The sequence below is a fragment of the Carettochelys insculpta genome, chromosome 7 (assembly GCF_033958435.1).
Source record: "Carettochelys insculpta isolate YL-2023 chromosome 7, ASM3395843v1, whole genome shotgun sequence".
NCBI classification, from domain to species: domain Eukaryota; kingdom Metazoa; phylum Chordata; order Testudines; family Carettochelyidae; genus Carettochelys; species Carettochelys insculpta.
The window spans coordinates 2,284,093-2,307,268 of NC_134143.1; the positions used below are offsets into that span (position 1 = coordinate 2,284,093).

At 54.6% G+C, this 23,176-nt stretch overlaps 1 protein-coding gene and 1 non-coding gene across 2 annotated transcripts; one reads left to right on the forward strand and one right to left on the reverse strand.

The window, feature by feature from the left end:
* Positions 1–3,023: 3,023 nt before the first annotated feature.
* Positions 3,024–8,538, forward strand: LOC142015899 (C-signal-like). Its single transcript, XM_074999841.1, has 6 exons — positions 3,024–3,170; positions 4,016–4,067; positions 4,774–4,961; positions 6,412–6,570; positions 7,382–7,501; positions 8,326–8,538. The coding sequence occupies exons 1-6, from the start codon at positions 3,024–3,026 to the stop codon at positions 8,440–8,442; spliced, it is 783 nt and encodes a 260-aa protein (XP_074855942.1). The 3' UTR covers positions 8,443–8,538.
* Positions 8,539–22,223: 13,685 nt separating this feature from the next.
* TRNAI-AAU (transfer RNA isoleucine (anticodon AAU)) lies at positions 22,224–22,297 on the reverse strand. The gene has a single exon. It is a non-coding gene; the product is annotated as a tRNA-Ile (tRNA).
* Between the last annotated feature and the right edge of the window lie 879 nt (positions 22,298–23,176).

Genomic DNA, 23,176 nt, shown 5'->3' on the forward strand with positions numbered 1-23,176 from the left:
GCCAAACAATAACGGGATTTGAATGCGGTGTGCAGAGTACAACACATTAGCAATCCTTTTCCTTTTCCCTCAGCCACCTCACCAGAGTGGTGCCTGGGCTTTTGAAACATCCCAAGGTGAGCACTGCCAGGAACCTTTCTGCCACTCCCTGGCTGGCTGGGGACACCCGAGGGGCAGGTGTGGCTGTTTAAAGAGCCCCCCTGTGCTATTGTGCACTTGCTTTCTCCTCCCCTGGGCTCACCTTGTCCCGCAGACACACACTCAGTGGGCACCTGTGCTGAGCTAATGTCCCTGCAGCTGCCTGGCCTGGGCCTCTGCCTCGGGTGCTGTAGGGCAACCGACTACAGGGAGAGAGAATTGGCCTCATCTGGCTCTGGCCCGTGCAGCTCCACTATCCCTCTACAACCATTGACAGTCGCATCATTAACACCCCAGACTCCAATCCTGTCCCTGGGCGCACACACACCACATGGCAGTGAGTGTGCGGGGGAAACTGGGCTTGCATTGGCTGCATGCATTGGCCCAGAGCCCCCTAAATCAAGCCATGAGTGAGGCAGGCTAACACCAGCACCACTGCCATGGGTCAGAAGGTGGCCTTGAGAGTGATGAGACAAGACATTCACAGAGTGACCCTTGAGAGGCTGAGGGTTCAGAGCCAGTGCAGCCAACTGAAGGGGGAGGTGTAGGAAGGATTCCAGGGAGGAGCAGTGAGAGCTGGGAGGGGAAAGCCCAGTTGTATTGGGTGTCGGGTCCCTCTGGGGCTAGAGCAGAGGGAGGATGGGCCTAGGTTCCCCCAGCTGCCACTGAGGTCATGGTGTAGACCAGGCCTGTGGCAGGGAATGAGAAGACTGCAGGGTCACTGTGGGAGTGACAGAGAATTGAAGGACTTGGTCCCAGGAGGGGGGAAATGCCAAGTTATCCAGACAAATGCTGAGTCAAAAGCTGGACCTTTGCAGCTTCTGCCAGTGAGAGGTGCTGCCACAGCAAACGGGACAGGTGTCATCACAGCAGGGGCCACATCTTGAGCAAATGAAGGGAAGAAAAACACACACAAGGACACCAGCCCCCACTTGGCCTGACACACTGTCAGAGAAAGGCAGAAGAAGGGCTAGTTTGGGCTTGGGAACCCTGGAGCTTTCTCATCCTCAGCAAGAAGTGCACCCTGAGACCACCCTCAGAAAAGAAGCTCTGGGTGCTCTTCAGGACCACATTTCAGCAAAGAGCCAGTAGCTGATAAAAACAACAAGAAGTCCTTTGGCGCCTCACAGACGAGCAGCTATTTAGGAGCAGATGCTTCCGTGGGTTTCGTCAGTCCTACTGATAAGTCCTATGTCAAACTTCAGGACTAACACTGTGCAGACGTAACTTTGTGTGCCTGAGCCCCAGCCATGAGGCAGCTGCAGGAACGCTGTCGCCTCTGGAATGAGTTCAGTGGGTCAGAAGAGCCATTCAGCCAGAGGGGAATTAGCTCAAGTGGTAGAGCGCTTGCTCAGCATGAGAGAGACAGTAGCACTGATGCCCACGTTCTCCAGGGGGAGGTGTGTTTTTATTCCCTCTTCTCCAAGGCAGGGTCAGGCCAGGGGCTAAGTGCTTCTAGTGCCTCCTTCCTCTTCCCACTTGGTAGCCCCCCACCAAAACAAGCCCACGCAGGGCAGAAACCTGCTGGTCCCGGCCCTCCGAAATACGATTCAAACCCATCAGGGTTTTCAGAGACACGTCACTTCTTAGTTAATATTTGAGGAGGAAAAATATCACGAGCATTGAAATTCTTTCCCAGAACGTCCATTCCCATTGCATGGAGCACCAGTGCTCCACAGAACAGCCTGGGAATGACTGGCTGAGAATCAGCACACGGGATCATTTCCAGGGCAGAAGGCAATATGCCGCCTCTATGATAGACCCAACCTGGAAAGCAGCGTATGGAAACTGGAAACACAGAAATGATCCAGGCGCACGGACAGTGCAGACGGAATGCCTGTCCACACTGGAGCTGGGGACATGAGCTGGCTGGCTTATGTCAGTGGACAGCAGCAGCCTGGAGCTCTTTGCTGCCTTTTGACTCTGTGCAGGTGAGAAAGGAGAACTTGTTTCCAGCCACAGTGGAGGGTGGGGAGAAAAGAGGAGCTTTGCAAAGACATGGGCCAAGTCATCCCTCCCACCCACCCCATATGCTGTGGCTGGAAGCAGCTCCTGTCCCTTTCCTCCCACACAGATTACAAAAATTGCTGCTGGGCACATTCTGATGGGAACCCTGACAGAAATCTGGGGCGGGCGTGTGACCCTGCAGGCTGCGGTCTGCTGGAATCCAACTGAACTTGCTCAAACTTGAGGAATTTTACAGGTGTCCCGTATTCAGCAAACGGAAACATGGTCACTCTGGGGAAAGTGCTGCCTTGGATTGTGGAAGAGACTCCTTGACAAGAACCCAACCTTGTCTCTTGCAACAGTGTAAGATCTTCTCCAGCTCTAGCGGGGCTGGGTACAGGCACCTGACCCATTGTCATTGCCTCTGCAAATACACATCTACATCCTTAGCCGTGCACAGCCTTGCCCTCCGCTTTGGAGCCAAAATCAACAAGCCAGAGAACTCTACTGCAAAATCCTGGCCTCCATCTCCATAATCTTACAGTCCTTCACCCAGTCCCACTTTCTCCCTCTTCTGCGTTCAGCACCTCTGACAGCTGTGGAAAGTGGATCATCATTGCAGTGACTCCTCGGTCAGGGCACGGTCACCGCAGTGGTGTTGCCGTTTTGCACAGGAAGGCAGCCAGAACTTGATTGGCCCTGCACCAAAACATGAGGAAGGAGCAAACCAAACCAAACCGACCAACCCACTCACCTGAGAGGAGGAGTAACAAATAGACAAATAAGGTCTGGCTTATTGGAGCGCTTTCTGTTCTGTCACCTGATAGCAGCAGAGTTATTTCCCCGGATGTATCATTCCATAACCCCAAGTGTGAGCAGGCAGGGAACTCAGGGCTATGACTAGTGCAGCTCTCACTGAGCAGAGGCAGGGAGGGACCATGGCTGGCTTGAATCTCTGCAGCGTTCTGGTGACCGGGGCCAAGCAAGGAATTGGCCTGGAACTCGTCAAGCAGCTTCTGGGGAACTCCAACCCACCAGAGTGGGTCTTTGCCACCTGGTGGGACGCAGCAGCAGGGCGAATGCAGGTGAGAATGGGGCGAGGGGGATGGAGTTAGCAGTAGCTGGAGGGGGAAGCAGAAGCTGTCCAAGGGGCTTCCAGTGTTGCAGCACTTGGGGCTGAGACCCACACACTGGAGCAGGCAATGACTGCAGACCCTGCTCCAGCTCGAAGATGCAGAGCTGCACCCCAAACCCTCTACACCTGGCAGCTCAGGTCCCAGAGCAGAGAGGATGTGGCAGCACTGGCTGAGCCTGGGGCAACTACCCAGGGGCTGTGGACCGGCTCACCCAGCATAGGTGAATAATGACTATAGCACAGCTATACCCAGTCCCACCAGCCTCCAGAGAGCCCAATTCATGATTCTGACACCTCCCTTGTCTGCCACTGCCTCAGGCCCTCTGTCTTCTCAGCTCTGCTCTCACACCCAGCCTGGGGAACTGCAGGTTCTGAGTAACTTCTGGGTCATGGCACCAGCTCCTTCCTCAGCTGAGAAAATCCCCAATCACAAGCAGCTCATGAGAGCTTGTGTCACTGTCAACCCTCAGCTGCTGGGAGGGGACTTCCCTTTCCTCCCCTGGGGGAACTGCCCTCCAACCCCTTCCTCCCACTCCCCATTAGTGATGGGGAAGTGATTTGTGTCCCAGACTCCATCGCACTCAGTTAGACAATGGCATTGGAAATGCTCAGGGGCAATTAGAAGCCTCCTACTGCTGCAGAACCCAGGGCAGGTTGTTGCACAAGGAGGCTTGGTGGAGAAAAGCAGTTAAGACATTGACTCGGTTCCCAGGGTCAGTGGGGATCTGGATTCTGCCCAGCCTGGCACTGGGCGTGGGCCCAATGTCAATAACCATTTTCTTTGTTCTTTTTCAGGAATTGCAGAAGCTGGAGGCCAAACATCCGAACCTGGTGATCGTTGCGCTGGGTGGGTGCCTGGCCCCAGGCCCAGAGCTGAGGTTCCATCTCCCTGCAGCATGTTCTTCCTGTTCCTATCTCCCTCTGCAGCCCCCCCCCTCCCGCCAGGTTCACCCAATCCCAGTGAGGAGAACAGGACCAGAGTCAGTAATTGCTGAGAGCCCATTAACACCTTCCCCAGCCCCACAGGAGGCAGGTGTGAGTGAAAATTCTGGCAGGGTTGGTTGGGTCTGTAGAGGCTGGAAAGCCCCAGGACCACCATGTGGCAGGTTGCTCCTGTGAAAATCACATAAGGGCAGCTCTGTCCGGCGTTCCCACTTCCGGGATGGAGCCTTGCACGTCCAGCTGGGGACTTCTCTCACCTACAATGCATCACAAGCAATTCTAAATCATCACTTTCTTTGGCTAAGTGAGATCAACGCCACATGTATGAACTAATCACTAACTCCAGCACATTTCCACTTTCTAGGCTACTCAGATTGTCCAAGGAAATGATCAGAATTGTCTCTCTGAACTCACTTTTCCTCTTGTTGCTCCAGCACAGCTCCCCATGCCTGGACCCAGCAGCAGTCCCCAACCCCCAACTCCCTTCCCCAACCCCTCTCCCACCTCTGAGCCCAATGGAAGAAGCCCTGTGGCCCAGAGGGCCGTACCCTGGTGGGGGTGACATCGGAGAAGAGGAATCTTGCACTTGATCCCCCGCTCTGTCACTGTAGATGTCACAGACCCAGCCAGCATCAAGGCGGCGGCAGCCAGATTTGAGACACACCTGAAAGGCTCGGGGCTCAATCTGCTGATAAACAACACTGGGATGGCGAAGTTGAGCACACTGGAGTCAGAGACACCAGAGGACATGGCCCTGGTGTACGCGACCAATGTGATGGGGCCGTTGCTGGTGAGCCAGGTAAGGGCCCTGGCAGAAAGCACGTGTCCAGATGCACCAGGGTTTGATTGTGCTTGGGCCAGGAATCCTCCCTTCCCTGGGATTGGGTAACTGGATCAATGTGGGACCTTGGCTGGGAGCACAAAGGCTGCAGGTGCATCATGGGACTTGAACCTCTCAGAAATGAAGACTCACCCCCCAGATCCCTGCATGGCCCTGGCTCTGCACACCAAAGGCACCGAGTGCTTGTGAGCATCTGTCTTAAGCCCCTGGACCCCCTGGGCAGCTCATGAGGCTCCCAAATAAGGGTCTGGGTCCGAGCGCTGGCAGGTGTCTAGGTGAAGGAGGGGCCACTGGTGCCTGCTCCACCCCATGCCCTGCCCCCACTCAGCCTGTTCCCCTGATGCCCCACCCACACTGCACCCACACTCAGCCCCACCCCCACTTCATCCCCAGCCTGATGGAATTTTTGAGTCACTCACACCAGCAACTGGCACTAACTCGACAGCCCAGAAAATGAGCTTCCCCGTGTGTTCACTTCGAACCCATCTCAGTGCTGGGTGCTCAGCAGAGTGATGGCCCCCGGGTGGGCTCACCTCGGCTGCCTTGCGAGCAGCAGGCCTGCTGACCCTGCGTGTGGGGGAGGACAAGGGGCTGGGGGGCAGGACAGGCTCGGAGGGCTCCACGCTGGGTGAGTCTCTCACTGGCCTGTGTGCAGAGACCGAGTGTGGCACAGGCCGGGGAGTCAGAGCTTGTGTGGCCAGAGGCCGGGGGGTTCAGGCACCTGCTCCGGAGCCGGCACAGACCAGTTAACTTCGCACCAAGGGCAGCTGGTGGGGAGATGCCTCAGAGCAGGGGAAAGAGATTCTTCTAACCCCGGCAGGGCTATGGGGAGGCTCTGTGCCCTCCCTGGTCCTCATCCTTCCACTCCTCTCCCCACACACCCTGGCTCCTGGCCAAGCCACAAGCTGTAGCCAAGCTGAGCATGTTGGAACTTCTTGAACTAAAGGATAGGCAGGTGGGGAAGCAGCATCTGGCCTGAGTCACTAACCCTCAGTGCTCCTGGCGAGGACACAGTGGGGGTCCCCACAGGTGTCCACATGACTCTTCCCCTGCCCTGGCTCTGGCTTGCAGCTTTGCCTGGGCAAAGCCTCTTTGCTGAATAGCCACAGCTGAGCCACAGTGAGAGCCATGTGGGCAGCTGTGGGGAACTGCAGACCCCTCATCTGCCCTGGATGGGGACTCTGAAGGCAGGGACATGAGTTGGGGATCATTGTTGGCCCCTACAGGGCATGAGTAGCATCCACAGCTCTGCACAGCTGCCTGGGTGGGGCTCCTGCTTCTGACCTGGCTGGGGGATGGGCATCAGGGGGAAGAGTGGAGACACATCCCGTTCTGGAGACCTGCCTTACGAGCATGACGCTGGTTCCTTTTCTGACCCAATGGCTGCTCTGCTCTCCCCTCTGCCCAGGCCTTCCTGCCCTTGCTGAAGCAGGCTGCCCAGGGAAGCCCCCAGACAGGGCTGAGCTGCAGCAAGGCGGCCATCGTCAACATCTCCAGCGAGGGTGGCTGCATCCAGAATGTCTGTGGCTGGCGTACGGTCCAAATCATCTCCTATCGCTGCAGCAAGGTACAGGGCACACCCAGCAGGGCCTGACTGCTGCCTGGGTTTGCTACTTGCACAAACCCCTGTCAGTCGGTGTCTTGCCCTTGTTTCCCATCCTACTGCCACCTCTCCAGCCTCCAGCGCTGTGTTGGGCAGGGCTGGCAGTTCTTTTTCTGCCTGCAATTCACTTGGGCTTTAGATCAGAGTTCCCATCTGGTGAGGAACTTTCTGTTTTGCCTGTATCCCACCAGAAAAATCCCCATGCAGTGATGCTCAGGTTGGACATATCCCATTTAGAGACCATCCCCAGTTCAGGTCCAGGGCTCCAGATCGTCACTGTGCCTGCCAGAGTTGTGGAGGAACCCAAAGGAGCATAGATGTCCCAGTCCCACTTTCCCATATCGGCCCAGGTCTTGCATAACCAAGAGCAGCTTAAGCACAGCTCTCACGTGTGCTCACCTGTCACATTGAGATGTCACCTGTCATCAGTGAGAGCATGAGAGAGAGCAGCTCAGAGTAGCGTTTTCTTCTCACGAGTGTGTCCTGAAAGCTGAGTGCTTGGGCAGCCATCCTGGAGAAACTGAAATGCTGCCCAGCTGGTTAGCAGAGCACCAGCAGCAGGCAGCTTGTGTTTTTGTTGGTGATGCCCATCCGCACATCCCTCAGTATACATAACATTTATTCTGCACATGGAAAGATGAAATTAAAAGGAGCACTGCTCTCGCCCCTTTGTCCATGTGTCCCGTCCCTTCCTTCAGGAGTGTGGGTCATTTCCTACAGGGCTCATTCCCTCCCCCATACTCTGCTGTCTCTGCTCATGGCACCTCATCCTCAGGCTGCTCTGAACATGCTCACCAAGTGCCAGGCCTTGGGGAATGGCGGAGATGGGATCCTGAGTGTCGCTGTCCACCCTGGCTGGGTGCAGACAAACATGGGGAATTCCAGCTCCATCCAGGTTGGTTCCTCGCTGGGAGAGGCCAGTGGTAGCCATATGTTGGGACAGATGTTTGTTGTAGGGTTAATGGTTATGCTGGAACCTGTCCTGCCCTGCACGAAGGGATCGTGTCCCACTCAGATGCCCTCAGGGATTCAGTGCTGTGCCCTGGGCTTCCAACCTCCTGCTGGTGCTTGCTCAGCTCCTCAAGCTGCTGGCATCCCAGAGTGAAGGTGAGCAGAGCTGCTGCTGTGGGGAGCCGGAGAGGGGGAGTTGGTTGTCACGGGCACCAGCTCACAGGTAGTTGTATTGGGGTCATATCTGTGATCTCCACCCAGTACCCTCATGTACCCCAAAGCCCAAGTCCCAGCCTGGACCCTGGATCCCTTCTGCATCTCACTCCCAAACAAGAGCCTAAAGCCACTCCAGCACCCCAGCCCAGAGCCTGGACCCCCATTCTCACACCCACCCCCAGTCCTGAGCACCTTCCACACCCTGAGCTCCCTTCTGGCAACACAAATCCCTCATTTCTAGCACCTCCCTAAAGCCTGAACTCCCAGGCAGAGCCCTCACACTCCTGCACCCCAACCCTCAGTCCCATCCAGGAGCCCCTTCCCCACTCAGACCCCTTGGCCATGCTCCCACCACAGGAATTGTGCTTTGTGCACCAGGGTGAAGGGAAGGTGTCACACAACAGCTGCGTGTTGCACGTCCCTCTGCCTTGGGACACATAAGAACATTTGTGCCACTCGGGGAGGCAAAGGTCAAGGGGACTCCAGCTGGGCCCCTGGGGTCCTGGATCACTCCCAGAGCAGCTCCCCCGACTCACTCTGCTCTTCCCCCAGCAGGCCCCACTGACGGTGGAGGCGAGTGTCCGAGGGATGCTGCACGTGCTCTCCACGCTCTGCGAGAAGCACAACGGGGCCTTTGTGAACTGGGAAGGGGAAGTTCTTCCCTGGTGAGATGTTCCCAGCCCTGCTCCAGGAGCCCCAGCTCAGACTGTTCCAGTGACCACACCGTCAGCCCTGCCTGTGTCCTCAATAAACCCACTGAGCGAATGCAGCAGCCCTGACTAAGCTTGGCATGCTCTGTCCTCTCCTGGAAGCCACCGGCTGCACCCAGGTGCAGCTGCCTTTGGTTCCTCTCCCCACAGCCAAAGCCTAGACCTGGCCTGGGAGGGAGGAGCTGGTGGTGGCAGTCAGGGGTGGGGAAAACAACCAGGACCTCGCTGCTTCAGGGAAGAGGCCCAGGGAGACCCAATGGGCACGAACACCCCTTCTCCCACTCTCGTGCCGTGTATTGAATTTGCCACCCCGCGCTATCCTGGCTGATGCTACCTAACCTGAGCCAAGAAGCCCCTGCCCCCAAGGCAGCCCAGAAGGCGCTGGGATGGGGTGGCCATGAGCCTCTGGATACACTGGGTCTCTCTCTTCATGTGTCTGTCATACAGAAGGATTCTCTGGGCACAGCTGAGAGCCAGACCAGGGCACGTTGCTAACACAAGGTGTAGAAACGTGGGCCAGGGACATGTGCCGGGTGGGCTCACCCTGGCTCCCTTGGGAGCAGGAGGCCTGCTGATCCTGTGTGTGGGGGAGCACAAGGGGCTGGGGGGGCAGGACAGGCCCGGAGGGCTCCACGCTGGGTGGGTCTGTCACTGGCCTGTGTACAGAGACCGAGTCTGGCACAGGCCGGGGAGTCAGGGCTTGTGTGGCCAGAGGCTGGGGGGTTCAGGCACCTGCTGCGGAGCTGGCACAGACCAGTCAGCTTCACGCCAAGGGCAGCTGGTGGGGAGATGCCTCAGAGCAGGGGAAAGAGATTCTTCCAACCCCGGCAGGGCTGTGGGGAGGCTCTGTGCCCTCCCTGGTCCTCATCCTTCCACTCCTCTCCCCACACACCCTGGCTCCTGGCCAAGCCACAAGCTGTAGCCTGGCTGGGCAACTCAAACCATTTACCTGCCCAGGGTAGGCGGGTGGGGGAGCAACATCCAGCCTGAGTCCCTGATCCTGGGGCCTTCTGCCCAGGATATAGGGGGGGTTCCCACAGGTGTCCACATGACTCTTCCCCTGCCTTGGCTCTGGCTTGCAGCCTGGCCCAGCAAAGACTCACAGCTGAGGAGCTGCAGCTGGGCCATGCTCAGAGCCATGTGGGCAGCTGTGGGGAGCCGCAGACCCCCCATCTATCTGCCCTGGATGGGGACTCCAAAGGCGGGAACATGAGTTGGGTCATTCTGGGCTCCTACCTGGGCATGAGCAGGGTCCACAGCTCCCCACACCTGCCTGTGTGGGGCTCCTTCTTCTGGCCTGGCCGGGGGTTGAGTTTCAGGGGGAAGAGCAGAGACCCACTGCATTCTGGTGGCCTGTCTCACGAGCACGAGGCTGGTTCCTTTTCTGACCTCACGGCTGCTCTGATCTCCCCACTGCCCAGGCCTTCCTGCCCTTGCTGAAGCAGGCTGCCCAGGGAAGCCCCCAGACAGGGCTGAGCTGCAGCAAGGCGGCCATCGTCAACATGTCCAGCAAGACTGTCTCCATCCAGAATCTTTACCTCTGGCATCTGGGACAAGTCATCTCCTATCACTGCAGCAAGGTGCAGGGCACACCCAGCAGGGCCTGACTGCTGCCCGGGTTTACTACTTGCACAAATTTGTTTAACTCGGAGTGTTCCCCTTGGTCCTTGTCCTACTGCCACCAATCCAGCCTCCAGCACTGTGTTGGGCAGGGCCGGCAGATTTTTGTCTGCCTGAAATTCACTTGGGCTTCAGATCAGAGTTCCCATCCGGTGAGGAACTTTCTGTTGTGCCTATATCCCGCTGGAGAAATCCTCACACTCTGAGGGTCCAGGGCAGCTCAGCCCCCGTCCAGCCAGTCTCAGCTCAGGGAAGGTCACTGCAGAGCTGTGAATTCTAACCCCCCTGGGGTGGACATACCCCACTTTGATACTATCCCCAGTTCCACTCAAGGGGGTCAGATCCTTGCTGTGCCTGGTGCAAATGTGGGGTACCACAAAGGAGCATCGATGTCACATTTCCACTTTCCTCTAACTGCCCAGATCCTGCATAACAGAGAGCAGCCTCAGCACAGCTCTCATGTGTGCTCACCTGTCACGGCTCACTGCAGGCCTGTCAGCATCAGTGGCTCATCAGAGTGCAGCTACACCTGCATCTCGGTGGCTTGCTGTCCTTATTGAGCCCATCAGAGAATGCAGCTCACACGAGTGTTTTCTTCTCACTAGTGTTTCCAACAGACTGAGTACTTGGGCAGCCATCTGGGAAAAACTCACATGCCACCCAGCTGATCAGCAGAGCGCACACAGCCGGCAGCTTGTGTTTTCATTGGTGGGTGCCATCCACACATGCTTCAGTGCACATAAAATTTCTTCTGCACATAGAAGGACAAAAATAAAAGGAACGCTGATCTCACCCCTTTGTCTCTCTGTCTGTCCCATCCATCCCTTTGGGAGGGTGGGTCATTTCCTACAAGGCTCATTCCCTCCCCCACACTCTCTTGTCTCTGCTCATGGCATCTCACCCACAGACTGCTCTGAACATGCTCACCAAGTGCCAAGCCTTGGGGTATGGTGGAGACGGGATCCTGAGTGTCACTGTCCATCCTGGCTGGGAGCAGACGTGGGGAATTCTGGCTCCATCCAGGTAGGTGCCTCGCTCGGAGAGGACAGTGATTGCCAAGTGTTAGGAGCAGATGTTCATTGTAGGGGTAATGGCTGTTCTGGAACCCATCCTGCCCTCCACCTCCACCCTGAATGGAGGGATCGTGTCCCACTCAGATGCCCTCAGGGATTCCATGCTGTGCTCTGGGCTTCCTACCTCCTGCTGCTGTTTGCTTGGTTCCTCAAGCTGCTGGCATCACAGAGTGAAGGTGAGCAGAGCTGCTGCTGCTGCTGTGGGGTTTTTATGGGCACCAGCTCACAGGTACTTGCATGCAGTCATGTCTGTGCTCTCCACCCAGTATCTTCATGTACCCCAAAGCCCAACTCCTAGCCTGGACCCTGGACAACTTCTGCAGCCCACTCTCCAGCCAAGAGCTGAAACCCACTCCAGTTTCCCAGCCCAGATCCTGGACCCCCATCCTCACACCCACCCCCCAGTCCTGAGCACCTTCCACACCTTCTGGCAGAATAAATCCCTAATTTCCAGCATTTCCCTAAAGCCCAAACTCCCAGGCAGAGCCCTCAGACTGCTGTACCCCAACCCTCTGTCCCAGCCCAGAGCCCCTCCCCCACTCAGACCCCTTGGCCCCACTCCCACCACATGAATTATGTTACGTGCTCCAGGGTGAAGGTAATGCATCACAACACAGCTGTGTTTTGCACACCCCTCTGCCTTTGGACACACAAGAAAATTCATGCCACTCAGGGGAGGGACAGTTCAAGGGAGCTCCAACTCCCTCACCTCACTCTGCTTCCCCCCACCCATAGGCCCCAGTGACGGTGGAGGCAAGTGTCAGAGGGATGCTGCACGTGCTCTCCACGCTCTGCGAGAAGGACAATGGAGGCTTTGTGAACTGGGAAGGGAAAGTTCTTCCCTGGTGACATGTTCCCAGCCCTGCGCCAAGAGCCCTGGGCCAGGCTTTTCCATTGGCCGTGCTGTCAGCTGTGCCTGTGGCCTCAATAAACCCACTGAGCTAAAGCAGCAGCCCTGCCTGAGCCGGCCCTGCTCTGTCCTGTCCTGAAAGAAACTGGCTGCGCCCAGGTGGAGCTGCCATGTGACCATTGGTTCCTCCCCGCACAGCCAAAGCCCAGAGCTGGCCTGTGAAGGAGGAGCTTTGGGTGGGTGGCTGTCTGGGAGGGGGTGGCTGAGGGTGGAAGCCAGTGGTGAGGAGGACACCCAGGACTACGAGAAACAAGCTGGCAATTCCAAGTTTGCAGCTTCAAAGTTGTCCCGGGGGGAGAGAATTAGCTTAATGAAGTGTTGCATTTGCATCACAGCACTTCGTTAGTAATCTCCCAACACCCTATTTCCCATGCTCCCTTCCAAGATGGGAGCCAGTGGAGACACAGCCTGAGACAGCCGGGCAGGTTACTGAACTAATTTAGAAATAGTGGATGACTTTTTTTGAGGTCTTTAAACCTCATTCTACCAGGAATAGTACGAATTCCAAAAGAGAGAATGGGGGCTGTATGGACAGGTAATTGGGGCTCTTTCAAAGAATAGTTTATTCCAAAATAATGCTGCTGTATCGCCATAGCGCCAGCGTGCTTCAAGGGCTCTAATCTGAGCTAGGCTCTCTGGTGTGTGGACGTGCTGTTTGCTAATAGCTTTTGTTTATTCTGGGGCTTCCTTGTCACGTGAAGGCTTCATTATCAAATGGCCTATTTGGGAGGAATAATTCTGAAATAAGCTGTTCTGAAATAACTCTGTAGTGCAGACAAACCTGGAAAACCTCTGCCCTGGGGAATAACAGTGGTGGTGAACTGGCAATGTGTAAAGACAAATTCCTGATTACAACCAGTCACAGTGTGGGATTATTTAGGGTGTGTCGACACTACAGAGTTTATATATATATATATATATATATATATATATATATATATATACACACACACATATGAGGATACACGTCATAGAACTGGAAGGGGCCTAGGGAGGTCATTGAATCTAGTCCTCTGCCCTCCTGGCAGGACCTAACACCTTCCCTGACAGGTTTTTTTTTTTTATCTCTATATAGGGCTTGTCTACACTGCCTCTACCTCCCCACTTGGAAGGGAACATGGTACGTAGGGTGTAGGGAGATTATTAATGAAGTGCTGTGCTGCACAGGCAGCACTTCATTAAGCTAATTCCCCCCCACCAGCAACTCTTTAGTGTCGGCTGGTGTGTAGCTGTGGCTCACCTGCCCGTACTTTGCACTGCCTGGGGTACCCCAAAGTCCCTTGAGTCCTCAAAGTTTGGAGGAGTTTAACACTTTGGAGTTGCCGGGGGCGGGGGAGAATTAGCTGAATGAAGTGCTGCGTATGCAGCACAGCACTTCATTGGTGACGTCCTCACGCCCTGCTTACCAGCCTCCCTTTGAAGGAGGGAAGTAGTCGAGACAGACCCATTTGTCCCAGACTCCTAAATGGCTCCCCACAAGGGCTGAGCTCACCCCCCTGGGTTGAACAGGCCAATGCTCAAAGCACTGAGCTCGCCGGCCTGCAGAGCAGGACCTTGGAAATGAGCAACAGGCAGCTGCAGGGCCCCTGGCCACTGAATGAGATTTCCTCCCCTCCCCCACCAGCCTGGCCTCCCCTTTCAGACTCTCTCACCCATCCCCCACTACTCTGAGCCCAGCTGGGGGTTCCCTCAGCCCCGGCTGCCCCTTGCCAGTTGTCCTGGGCCCTGCAGTGGGTCCCTCAGACCCTGTCTCTCCCGCCCCTCCCCACTGCCCTGAGCCCCTTGTCCCCTCAGACCCTGCCAACCCCCCACTGCCCTTTTCCCCTCCTCCCTCAGCCACAAGCCCTGCCCGGGTTCCCCCTCACACCTGCCACCCGTCCCCCCTGGCACCCGGCCTCCCCCTCCCTCTACACTGTTTGTCACCCACTGAGGTCTTGGGCCCTGCCACAGGCTGTGTCAGAACAGAGACAGCCCGTGGGTGCAGCCCCTGCCTGGGGGGATCCTGCGTCTCTGTCTTCACGTGCCGCTGCTTCCAGAAGTGGCGTAATAACGAGCTGTCCAGGAGATGCGAATGGGGCATGGATGGAAATGTTCTGTACCTCATTAGCACATGGGCGCATGATTGGGAGCCCAGAAGAAGCTCTTCCAGACTCCAAAACACACGCTCAGACGCGCGGCCCACGGGGATCTTACAGAAGGAAACGCTCCCTCCAGAAGCCCCTGCTGTATTTGATCATCTCTCCCATGAGCTTATCATTTCCAGGGCTTTTGTTTTCTTTAGTCGTCTCTCTGCTCTTTCTGCTTCCTCCTTCTAAACACCAGATGAAGCTCTGCTATCTGCACTCACCTGACCCCCTGCCAGCCCCAACTCCTGGGCCTGCCCAGCTTTGATGGTGTTTGGATCTTGTAATGCATAGGAGGAAGCTGAGCTTGTTCTGGGTGAAGTCACATGGACCAGGCAGGTAAAGAGTGGTGAAGGACTGAGCCCAGCCACACCAGCCCCCTGAGCTTGTGAATCTCACTCTAACCAGGAGGCAGTGTGGGGAAGACCTTGACAAGGTGAAGTCAGGTGCAGCTGGTGTGTGGGGCTGTTTGGTTTTACTTTTGTCTAAAATTGTTAGAAGTGAAGTTCGCTTTTTGTCAGAAGCTGCGTTTGTTTTGCAAGGCGAGGTGTTCCTCAGGGAACAAGAAGTCTTGAGTTGAACTCGCTGATGCTCCCCCCATAGAGTGTGTTTGTTGCTGTCCCTGACCTTGCGTTGCCTACATTTTTCTCACACACAGTGTGGTTTCTGAACTGACCTGAGTGTGTAGTTGGTTTCTTGCTTCAAAACTGTGAGGAGAGCTTGGAAATGACCTTGGAAAGGTGAAGTTAAGTTTAGGATTTATCAGAGCACTGGGGGTTTATTGAAACCTGATTCTGTAGAAAGCCCAGTTCTTGCTTTGCAAAAGGGGCTTGTTGGTCTAGGGGTATGATTCTCCCTTTGGGTGGGAGAGGTCCTGGGTTCAAATCCCCAACAAACCCTTGTTCTATTGTTGTCTAAGAGCTGATCCAGACAGTTTCAGGGTTTTTGTCCTCTTACATGATTTTCCTCTCTTCATTTGCTCTGTTTAATGGAACAGCCACTTGCTACTGGATGGCTCAGCTCAAGCATCAGCTCTGTCAAGATATGGTCCTGCCAGTGACAACACCTCTCCTGTTCACTGTGGCAGCCCCTCTTGCTGGTAGAAGCTGCCACTGTCCAGCTTCTGACTCCCCCTTTTGTCTGGATGACTTGGCTGTTCTCCCTTCTGAGCTACAGTCCTTCATTTCTCTGGCACTCCCAGTCACCCAGACAATCCTCTCATTCCCTGCCAGAAGCCTGATCTATGCCCTCAGTGGAGTCGGTGGAACCTAGGTGCTCCCTCCCTCTGGTTGCAGCCCAGCAGGGACCCTACACTGAGCACTTCTGGGCTTTTTCCTCCCACCTCTCCCTGCTCCTTCCCTGGACTGCTTCCTATAATTCCCACTTCACTTCTCTGCACTGGCTATGAACCCTCAGCCATTCCAGTGTAAGCAACGTGCCAGCAGGAACTCAATGCTGCTGAAGGCTGGGAGGAATGTGTCTCCCAGAGATCATTTGCATGAGAGTGCAAAGGGGTGCAGATGTGGTACCTTGCAAACAAAGCCTGATGGGTAGCAAGGAAGCAATGAGATTTGTCTATTTTAAAGACGTTGTAAAATCACAATTTATGTTCACACTCAGCATAAGAATTATGAAATCTCACCAATGCTCCAGGTTGTTGATGGGGACAGGGCAGTCATCACAAGTGCACAAGACATGGATTGGACAGGGCTCCCCTGCTTTAAAACGTTGTAAAACAAAAGATAGAGAAGTACAGCTTGAGTTAGTTATCTGACTGTGGATAGCTTATTATTTTGGATCTGGTTTTACTACTTTTCTGCACCTGATAAAAATAATAGTGAAAACTAGTGTTTTAATAGTAATTAAGATCACTGAGGCTGCATCTACACTAGCCCCAAACTTTGAAATGGCCACGCAATAGGCCATTTTGAAGTTTACTAATGAAGCGCTGAAAGGCGTATTAAGCACTTTGTTAGCATGCGGGCGGACGCGGCACTTCGAAATTGACACGCCTCGCCGCCGCGTGGCTTGTCCTGACAGGGCTCCTTTTAGAAAGGACCCCGCCGACTTCAAAGTCCCCTTCTTCCCATCAGCTGGGAAGTAGGCTTTGAAGTAGGCGGGGTCCTTTCGAAAAGTAGCCCCCTTGGGACGAGCTGCGCGGCGGCAAGGTGTGTCAATTTCGAAGTGCCGCGGCTGCCCGCATGCTCATTAAGCACTGGATATGCATTTCAGCTCTTCATTAGTAAACTTCGAAATGGCCATTTGCGTGGCCATTTCGAAGTTTGGGGCTACTGTAGACGAAGCCCAAGAGCTACAATCACAGGACTTGGTTTCAGAGAAAATCTTCAGCAAATACAATGACTAGCAGTTGGTTATTAGCACCAGAAGTGGATGGGTGGGGCAGCTGAGAGGGAGCAAACTGAATGCGGTACCAGGGCAAAGCTGGCATTGGCTCAGGTACGGTGAGGGAATGCGTCAGTGTGAGGTGTGGAGTCTGCATAAAATACAGACTGGATGGGTCACTTTTCAACCTTTGTCATCTGAATGTTAAAATCAAGATGCTTGAGAGGCTCATCCTTGAAGCCCTTTGTGCTGATGACTCTGCGCTGATGGCACACAGGGAGTCTGATCTCCAGCTGATTGTCAACAAGTTTGCTGATGCCCCTGGCTTCTTTGGTTTGACCATCAGCCTGGGAAAGACTCAGGTACTGTTTCAACCTGCTCCAGGATCTGTTGCTCTTCCCCACTTCAACCTTAACTAAAGGAACAAAGTTAAGAACAGTAGAAGAGTTTAAGTACCGTGGCAGCGTGAAAGCCAATGACAGCTCTCTTGACAAAGAAATCCACGCCAGAATCTGCCAGGCCAGCTGGACATTAGGATGTCTTTTCGGAGGCTTTTCTACAGAGCATCAGAAAGACTTGGCACCTGTAGTTTTACAGCCCCTTCTACTTGGGGTTTTGCTGAAACCTGGGTTTCAAGCAGGGGCCTTTAGATTTTTACTCTCCCACATGCCCTACGGAGCTACTGCAGCACCAGATTCAACAATTCTGAGGCCATTCCTTATCAGTTGGAGATGATTTTGTCATGCGACTGCTGAGGGAACACACCAGCGAGGCTTTTGACATCATCATCATCTTCATCATCATCATCATCAATCATGGGCTCAGTGACCATTGGAGTCCAATGACTCCATCACTATTTCCTTCCATCTTTCCCTGTCCAGTGTGGTGCTCCTTGGTTTCGGTAGATGAGCTCCATGCCAGTCTACAATATCATCTACCCATTTTCTCTGGGCTCTTCCACTCCTATTTGAAATGACCATTATGCCGAATACCAGGGTCTTGATTTTCAATTCATTGTTCCTTTGGGAAATAAGCCCAAATAGCTTGTGGAACCTTCCAGAGCAGGTTCTCTGTGGCTGTATCTGCCAATCAAATACCCCATTGTTCACCTTCTCCATCCATCAAAGCTGCAGCCTGTGTTTGAGGAGGTGGAGAAGGGGAAGCCTGTGGAGGCTACAAAGACAGGGGAATTGTGTGAGCAGCTGGCCAGGAGAATTCTCATCACAGTCACCTCCTGGATGGGTGAGGGTGCGGGAGGTGGCACTTGGCTGGGCCAGAGAGAAGGCAGTGGCCAGGAGAAAGAGGCTGGTGGGTGGGGGGGTTTACCTGGGGTGGGTCAGAGAAGAGGCAGTTCCCTTCATTCCGAGCCAGTGTTGGGTGAGATGTGTCACTCATGTCTCTCTGTTACAGGGTTATGATCGAAGCAGAGGGCAGGGAAGAGGGAGCTTTGCTCCAGGCCTTACCCCAGGGCTGTGTCTCAGGTTTTTTCTTTCCACTGTGCAGAGGCAATGGGTGAAGGGGTTTCAGGGACAGCACGGTCCCTGTGTGCCCCACCCCTGGGAATGACTGGAACAGCTCCCCTGCTCTGAACTCTCCAGCACAGCCCAGTGGTTCTGCAAAGCAGGTGAGAGGCTGCCAGAAATATTTGGCCAGGCACCACTGGCTGCTGCTTCCCTAACCTCCATTTCCCTGGCAGGCACAGGGCCAGGGGAGCCACAGTGCCCTGCTGGGACTTTTCTCCTAACTTATGTGGGTTTTGTCAATGACAAAGGGACATGAGGGGAGAGTATCTCTTCTTGTCCTGCCCTGCCCCACCGGCAGAGGTTGCCACGTCCCCAAGGCCTGTCACAGCTGCCTTTCTCCAAACTCCAGGTTGTGGTTGGATTCTTTCCAACACTCCTCTCCCATCATCCTTTTCCTTCCACATCAATGACTGGCCTCGCCAAGGAAGGTCCCCTCTGTTCCACAGGCAGACACAGGAAAACTTTAAGAGACACATATGGCAAAGCACCCCTGGGAGGTGAACTCCAGATCTCCTGTTAACTTGCAGGTGTGTTAAAGCAGCTAAGACACAGTGTTTCTCTTAGAGAAGCTCTCTTTGGTGTCTGGGAAGTAGCTGTGTTAGTCTGTATCTTAACAATCAGAAAACAGTCCTGGGTTCTTAACACCACTGCCACCCTGTCATAGCTCCTTCCCCATCTAACAAGATAAATGCAGAAGTGGGGGCCAGCAGAAGTACCTCCAAAACCTTATCTACTAGGTTTTGGTATAAACTTCCCTCCAAAAATCCTAGAAACCTCAGATTTGGGGGATAAAATTCGCTGCCACCACCCAAGTAAGAATAAGGAAACCAGGGAGAGACTACTTGGGAAATCTTAGCCCCAAAAGTAAAAACCAGGACACAAACATTAACCAATACCAGGTTAATAAAAAGAAAAAAGAGACAACTTTTATTTTTACCACAATATTTGTGTTGCAAGTCTCATGACTAGATGGAAGAGTCACAAAGTAAAACACATGGGGAGTCTCCACCATGGGCCTAGAACTTAGTTACAAGGAGAGGAAAAAGAATATTTCTAAAAAGTGCACAGACATCAGATCCCACTTCCCAAACCAGAAAACAATAAAGCCTCACGGATCTATCTAAACTTTACCTGACTCACAGAAGATTGGAGGGCCTGTTCTTGGAGGGAGATACCCTCATGGCTGGAAAGAAGAAGAAAGAATAGAGAACAGAGAAGTTGGAGGCGCCAAAATTCAATTCTTACCTACATTCCTATAGGCCAACCTCACCTGGGTGAGGAGGTTAACCCTTTTACTCTCAGGCTGCTGGCTAACCCTCATGATCATAACAGGCACTTTAAAGACTAATGAAATAATTGATGAAGTGATGAGCTTTAGTGGGACTGACCACCATGGACTGCCCACAAAAACAGTTTCCAACTCCCCAGCACAGACATGAGGGGAGCTGGAGCTGCAGCCTGGAGGACACTGAGGATGGGAGGAGTTGTTGGGTGTTTTATGTGCCTTTTTTGCTCCAGAGCCTGAGAGTGTGTTTACACAAGGGGCTGTCAGGGGCAGGACATGAGCCCTGCAGGGCAGGGGTGGTTGTGGCAGTGACATCACAAGTGCCTTTTGAAGAACCTTAGCTGATGGGTAAAAAGAGGCTGCGAAGCTGTGACCTCAGACAGTCCAGAACAATGGATGGACGGGACAGTCTGCAGGACAGGGGCCATCTCAGAGTCACCCCCCACCCCCAGGGCTTTGTCCCAGGGAGTCTCCTTCTTGAGAGCTCTGCCCTGGAGGCTGGAGGGAGAATTCAGGATGAGGAATGTGAGCACGAAGAGGCCTGTTCCTTTTGGTGTGTTCTCCTTTCCCACCACGAACTGCGCTGGACGGCAGACGTCTGCGTGGGGAACGTCAGAGTCTGATCCAGCTGGTGCTGGGCAAAGCGAAGGCAGGGAAAACACTCGGTTAAGGTTCTGCAGTCCCCAGTGGAACTAAGTATCGGAAGTGAATGAGGGTCCTCCTTCCAGCTCCCTTGGCTTAGTGGTGTTCAGTGCAACAGTCTGTGAGCCACTGATGGCCCTTCCTCTGGAGAGAGGCAAACAAGCCCAAACAGAACACGGACCACACAAAACTCTCTTCAAAAGTGCAGTGTAGCCAGCAGGTGCCTCTGGCCTTGAACTTGGGCTGCAAGAAACAGAGCCCTGAAGGGTGGCCTGCACCCCTTCTCAATGGCTTTTTACACCTTTGGATAGTCTGGCATTGCTCACTGGGCACCTCTCACCCTCAGCTTGCAGCAGCACTCTGCCCTCATTGCTTCTCTGCAGCTGCTCTTTCTCCCACAGCTCCTTTTCTCCATCCTGGGCTTCCTGAGCATGTGGCCCCATGGCACTTCCCCCAGCCAGAGACTGAGCTGTCCAGGCTCATTCCTGTGGAGATGAGATGAGAGTCATAGAATCCTAGAGCTTAGACAGACTTCTGGAGGTCATCCAGTCCAGCCCCCTGCCTAAAGCAGGACAAACCCCGACTAAATCATCCCAGGAAGGGACTGTTCAAGCCAGGACTAGAAAACTTCTCGGGATGAATATTGCATCACCTGTCTAGGTAAAACATTGCAGTATTTCACCATCATCCTGGTGAAATAAAAGCAGCACTACCCAAACACTGAACTATTACTGTTGTGACTTGGATTTGAAACCAGGTTGCTCTCACCACAATGCAGAGTACGAACATCTGTACAATCACAGCAAGCTAGAGAAGGCCAGGATTGTGCTTTTTTACTTTCTCAGGTTTCACCTGACAGTCCAGGACTCAGGATACAGCCCCAGGCATGGGCAGGGTTCTTGGGTTCCTGATGCACAAGGCAAAGTGAATACAGCTTTCTCAGCCTGGGACTCCAACCCTGAAACCTCCAAATAAGGCCCTAACCCTGAGAGAGCTGGGCAGGTAACTGAAATAATATAGAAATAACAGACAGCTTTTTGCAAGGTGATAAACCTCATTCTCCTCACAATAGTGCAGATTCCAAAACAGAGATTTTGGAATGGGGCTCCATAGTGTATTCCAAAACGACTCTGCTGTGCAGTGATAGCCCCAGCATGCCCCCAGGGTCTCTATTCACAAACAGGCTCTGCTGTGCAAGGATGTGTCATTTGGAAATATGCTTTGTTTATTCTGGGGCTTCCTTGCAGCGTGAAGGCGTCATTGTGAACTAGATTATTTTGGAGGAATAATTCTGGAATAAACTCTTCTGAAATAACTCTGCACCTCTCTGGTCACTGCCTGTCAGCATCATGTAAAGCACCAGAATGTCCACTGTGGCCTGTGACAGCTGCACTGGGGAGGCTGGTGCCAGTGCTGGAAGGTCCCGAGGAGTGGGAGGGGATCTGGTTTGCTTGGCCTGTTCCCTCTGAGGCCACCTGTGCTCCTCCTCCCGTTTCACCTCTTCCTATCCCAGCTCTGCCTCTTCCCCTGAGCTCTGCCACCAGCTGCCTGCTGCTCTCTCCTCTCCTCCCCTCCCCACAGGCCTCTCCCCATTCCCCAAGGACTGCCAGCCAACCCCATCTCTGGAGAGACCCACCCACCCATCCTGTCACCTCTACCTCTCTGCCCCTCTCCTGAGCTCCCATGGCCAAAGCTGCTCATCATGGACTTCCTCCAGGGCCTGCTCCTTGTGCTTCTTCACCCCACCCCCAAGGGCCCTTCCTGTGCCTTCCCCAGCCCTCTGCCCACCAGAGCAGCAGCTGGGGGACCTGAGTGAAGAAGCAGAACTCATGCAGGAAGAGGAGCAGGGCAGGCAGGGACTTGCACCATTGGTGAGTTACCTGGGCCTGTGGTGCTGCGGTACCAGGTGTCCAGGGAGGGAGCCTGTGAAGCCGGAAGGCCTTTGAGTTGAGATGGGGAGCAGAGAAAGCCAATGGAGCTGTTGTTAGGGGCTGGTGCCCTTGGCAGAGGGCTCCTGCTGCTCCTTCCTGTGGGAATTGTGTGTTGCAGAGTTGGGAATCTGGGGATCCTCACCTCACACAGGCCCACTCTGCAGCCCCTCCCTCTGCCTGGGGTGGTGACTCCCACTTGCTCCCTGCCAGCCTCTCAGCCTGGTTCCTTCAGCTCTTTGGGCCTCCTGCCCAGAGCAGCCACAAGAAGGCAAGCGGAAAAGACCTGCCCATGGCCAGCATGGGGCTTGAACCCATGACCTTGGTGTTATTAGCACCACGTTCTCACGATCTGAGCTAGCCGGCCAGCTGCAAAAATTCTCACAAGGGGCCTTTTTGGAAATGAGCATTAGGCAGCCGCAGGGGCACTCAACTGAGGTTTCCTCCCCTCCCCCACCAGCCTGGCCTCCCCTTTCAGACTCTCTCACCCATCCCCCACTGCTCGGAGCCCAGCTTGGAGTTCCCCCAGCCCCGGCTGCCCCTTGCCAGCTGTCCTGGGCCCTGCAGTGGGTCCCTCAGATCCTGCCTCTCTCACCCCTCCCCAGTGCCCTGATCCCCTTGACCTCTCAGACCCTGCCAACCCCCCCACTGCCCTTTTCCCCTCCTCCCACAGCCACAAGCCCTGCCCGGGTTCCCCTTCACACCTGCCACCTCTCCCCCCTGGCAGCCAAACTCTTCCTCCCTCTGCACTGCAGAGTCACCAGCTGAAAACTTGGGCCCTGCCCAGGGGCTGTGTCAGAACGTCTCCCACCTGCACAATTCGTGTCCACTGCAGGGGGTTTGCTTCCCAGCAAGGTTAGGAAATGTTGGTGAGGAAGCAAAAGGAAGCTACAAGAGGGATCTCAGGTGTGTCAGGTCAGCACTGGGGACAGCTGGGGTGAGAGGTGCATTACCACTGGGGTGGGGGCAGAGCTGGGTGTGCCTGGGAGTGAGACGCTCCCTGTCACGCACTAGTGTGTGCACATGGTGTGCAGGGAGAGGGCTGGGGGGTGTCTCTGCAGCGGCAGGGCTGGGGCAGGAGCTGCTCCCACAGACAGGGCAGAACAGAGCTCCTGCTCACAGGGAATTGTGTCTGTGTTACAAACGTGCTGGAGGAGCTGGCTGGCGCTGGCACAGGCAGCCCCAGAACCACAAAGCTGTGAGGCACAGACTCTCTTCTGGCAGCCACAGCAGCACCTTCCCCACA

Excerpts from the sequence above, each read along its gene's own strand:
- LOC142015899 (XM_074999841.1), top strand. The coding sequence starts at position 3,024 with ATGGCTGGCTTGAATCTCTGCAGCGTTCTGGTGACCGGGGCCAAGCAA. Across the intron at positions 3,171-4,015 it reads CAGCAGCAGGGCGAATGCAG|GAATTGCAGAAGCTGGAGGC; the intron begins GTGAGAATGGGG and ends GTTCTTTTTCAG. Across the intron at positions 4,068-4,773 it reads CCTGGTGATCGTTGCGCTGG|ATGTCACAGACCCAGCCAGC; the intron begins GTGGGTGCCTGG and ends CTGTCACTGTAG.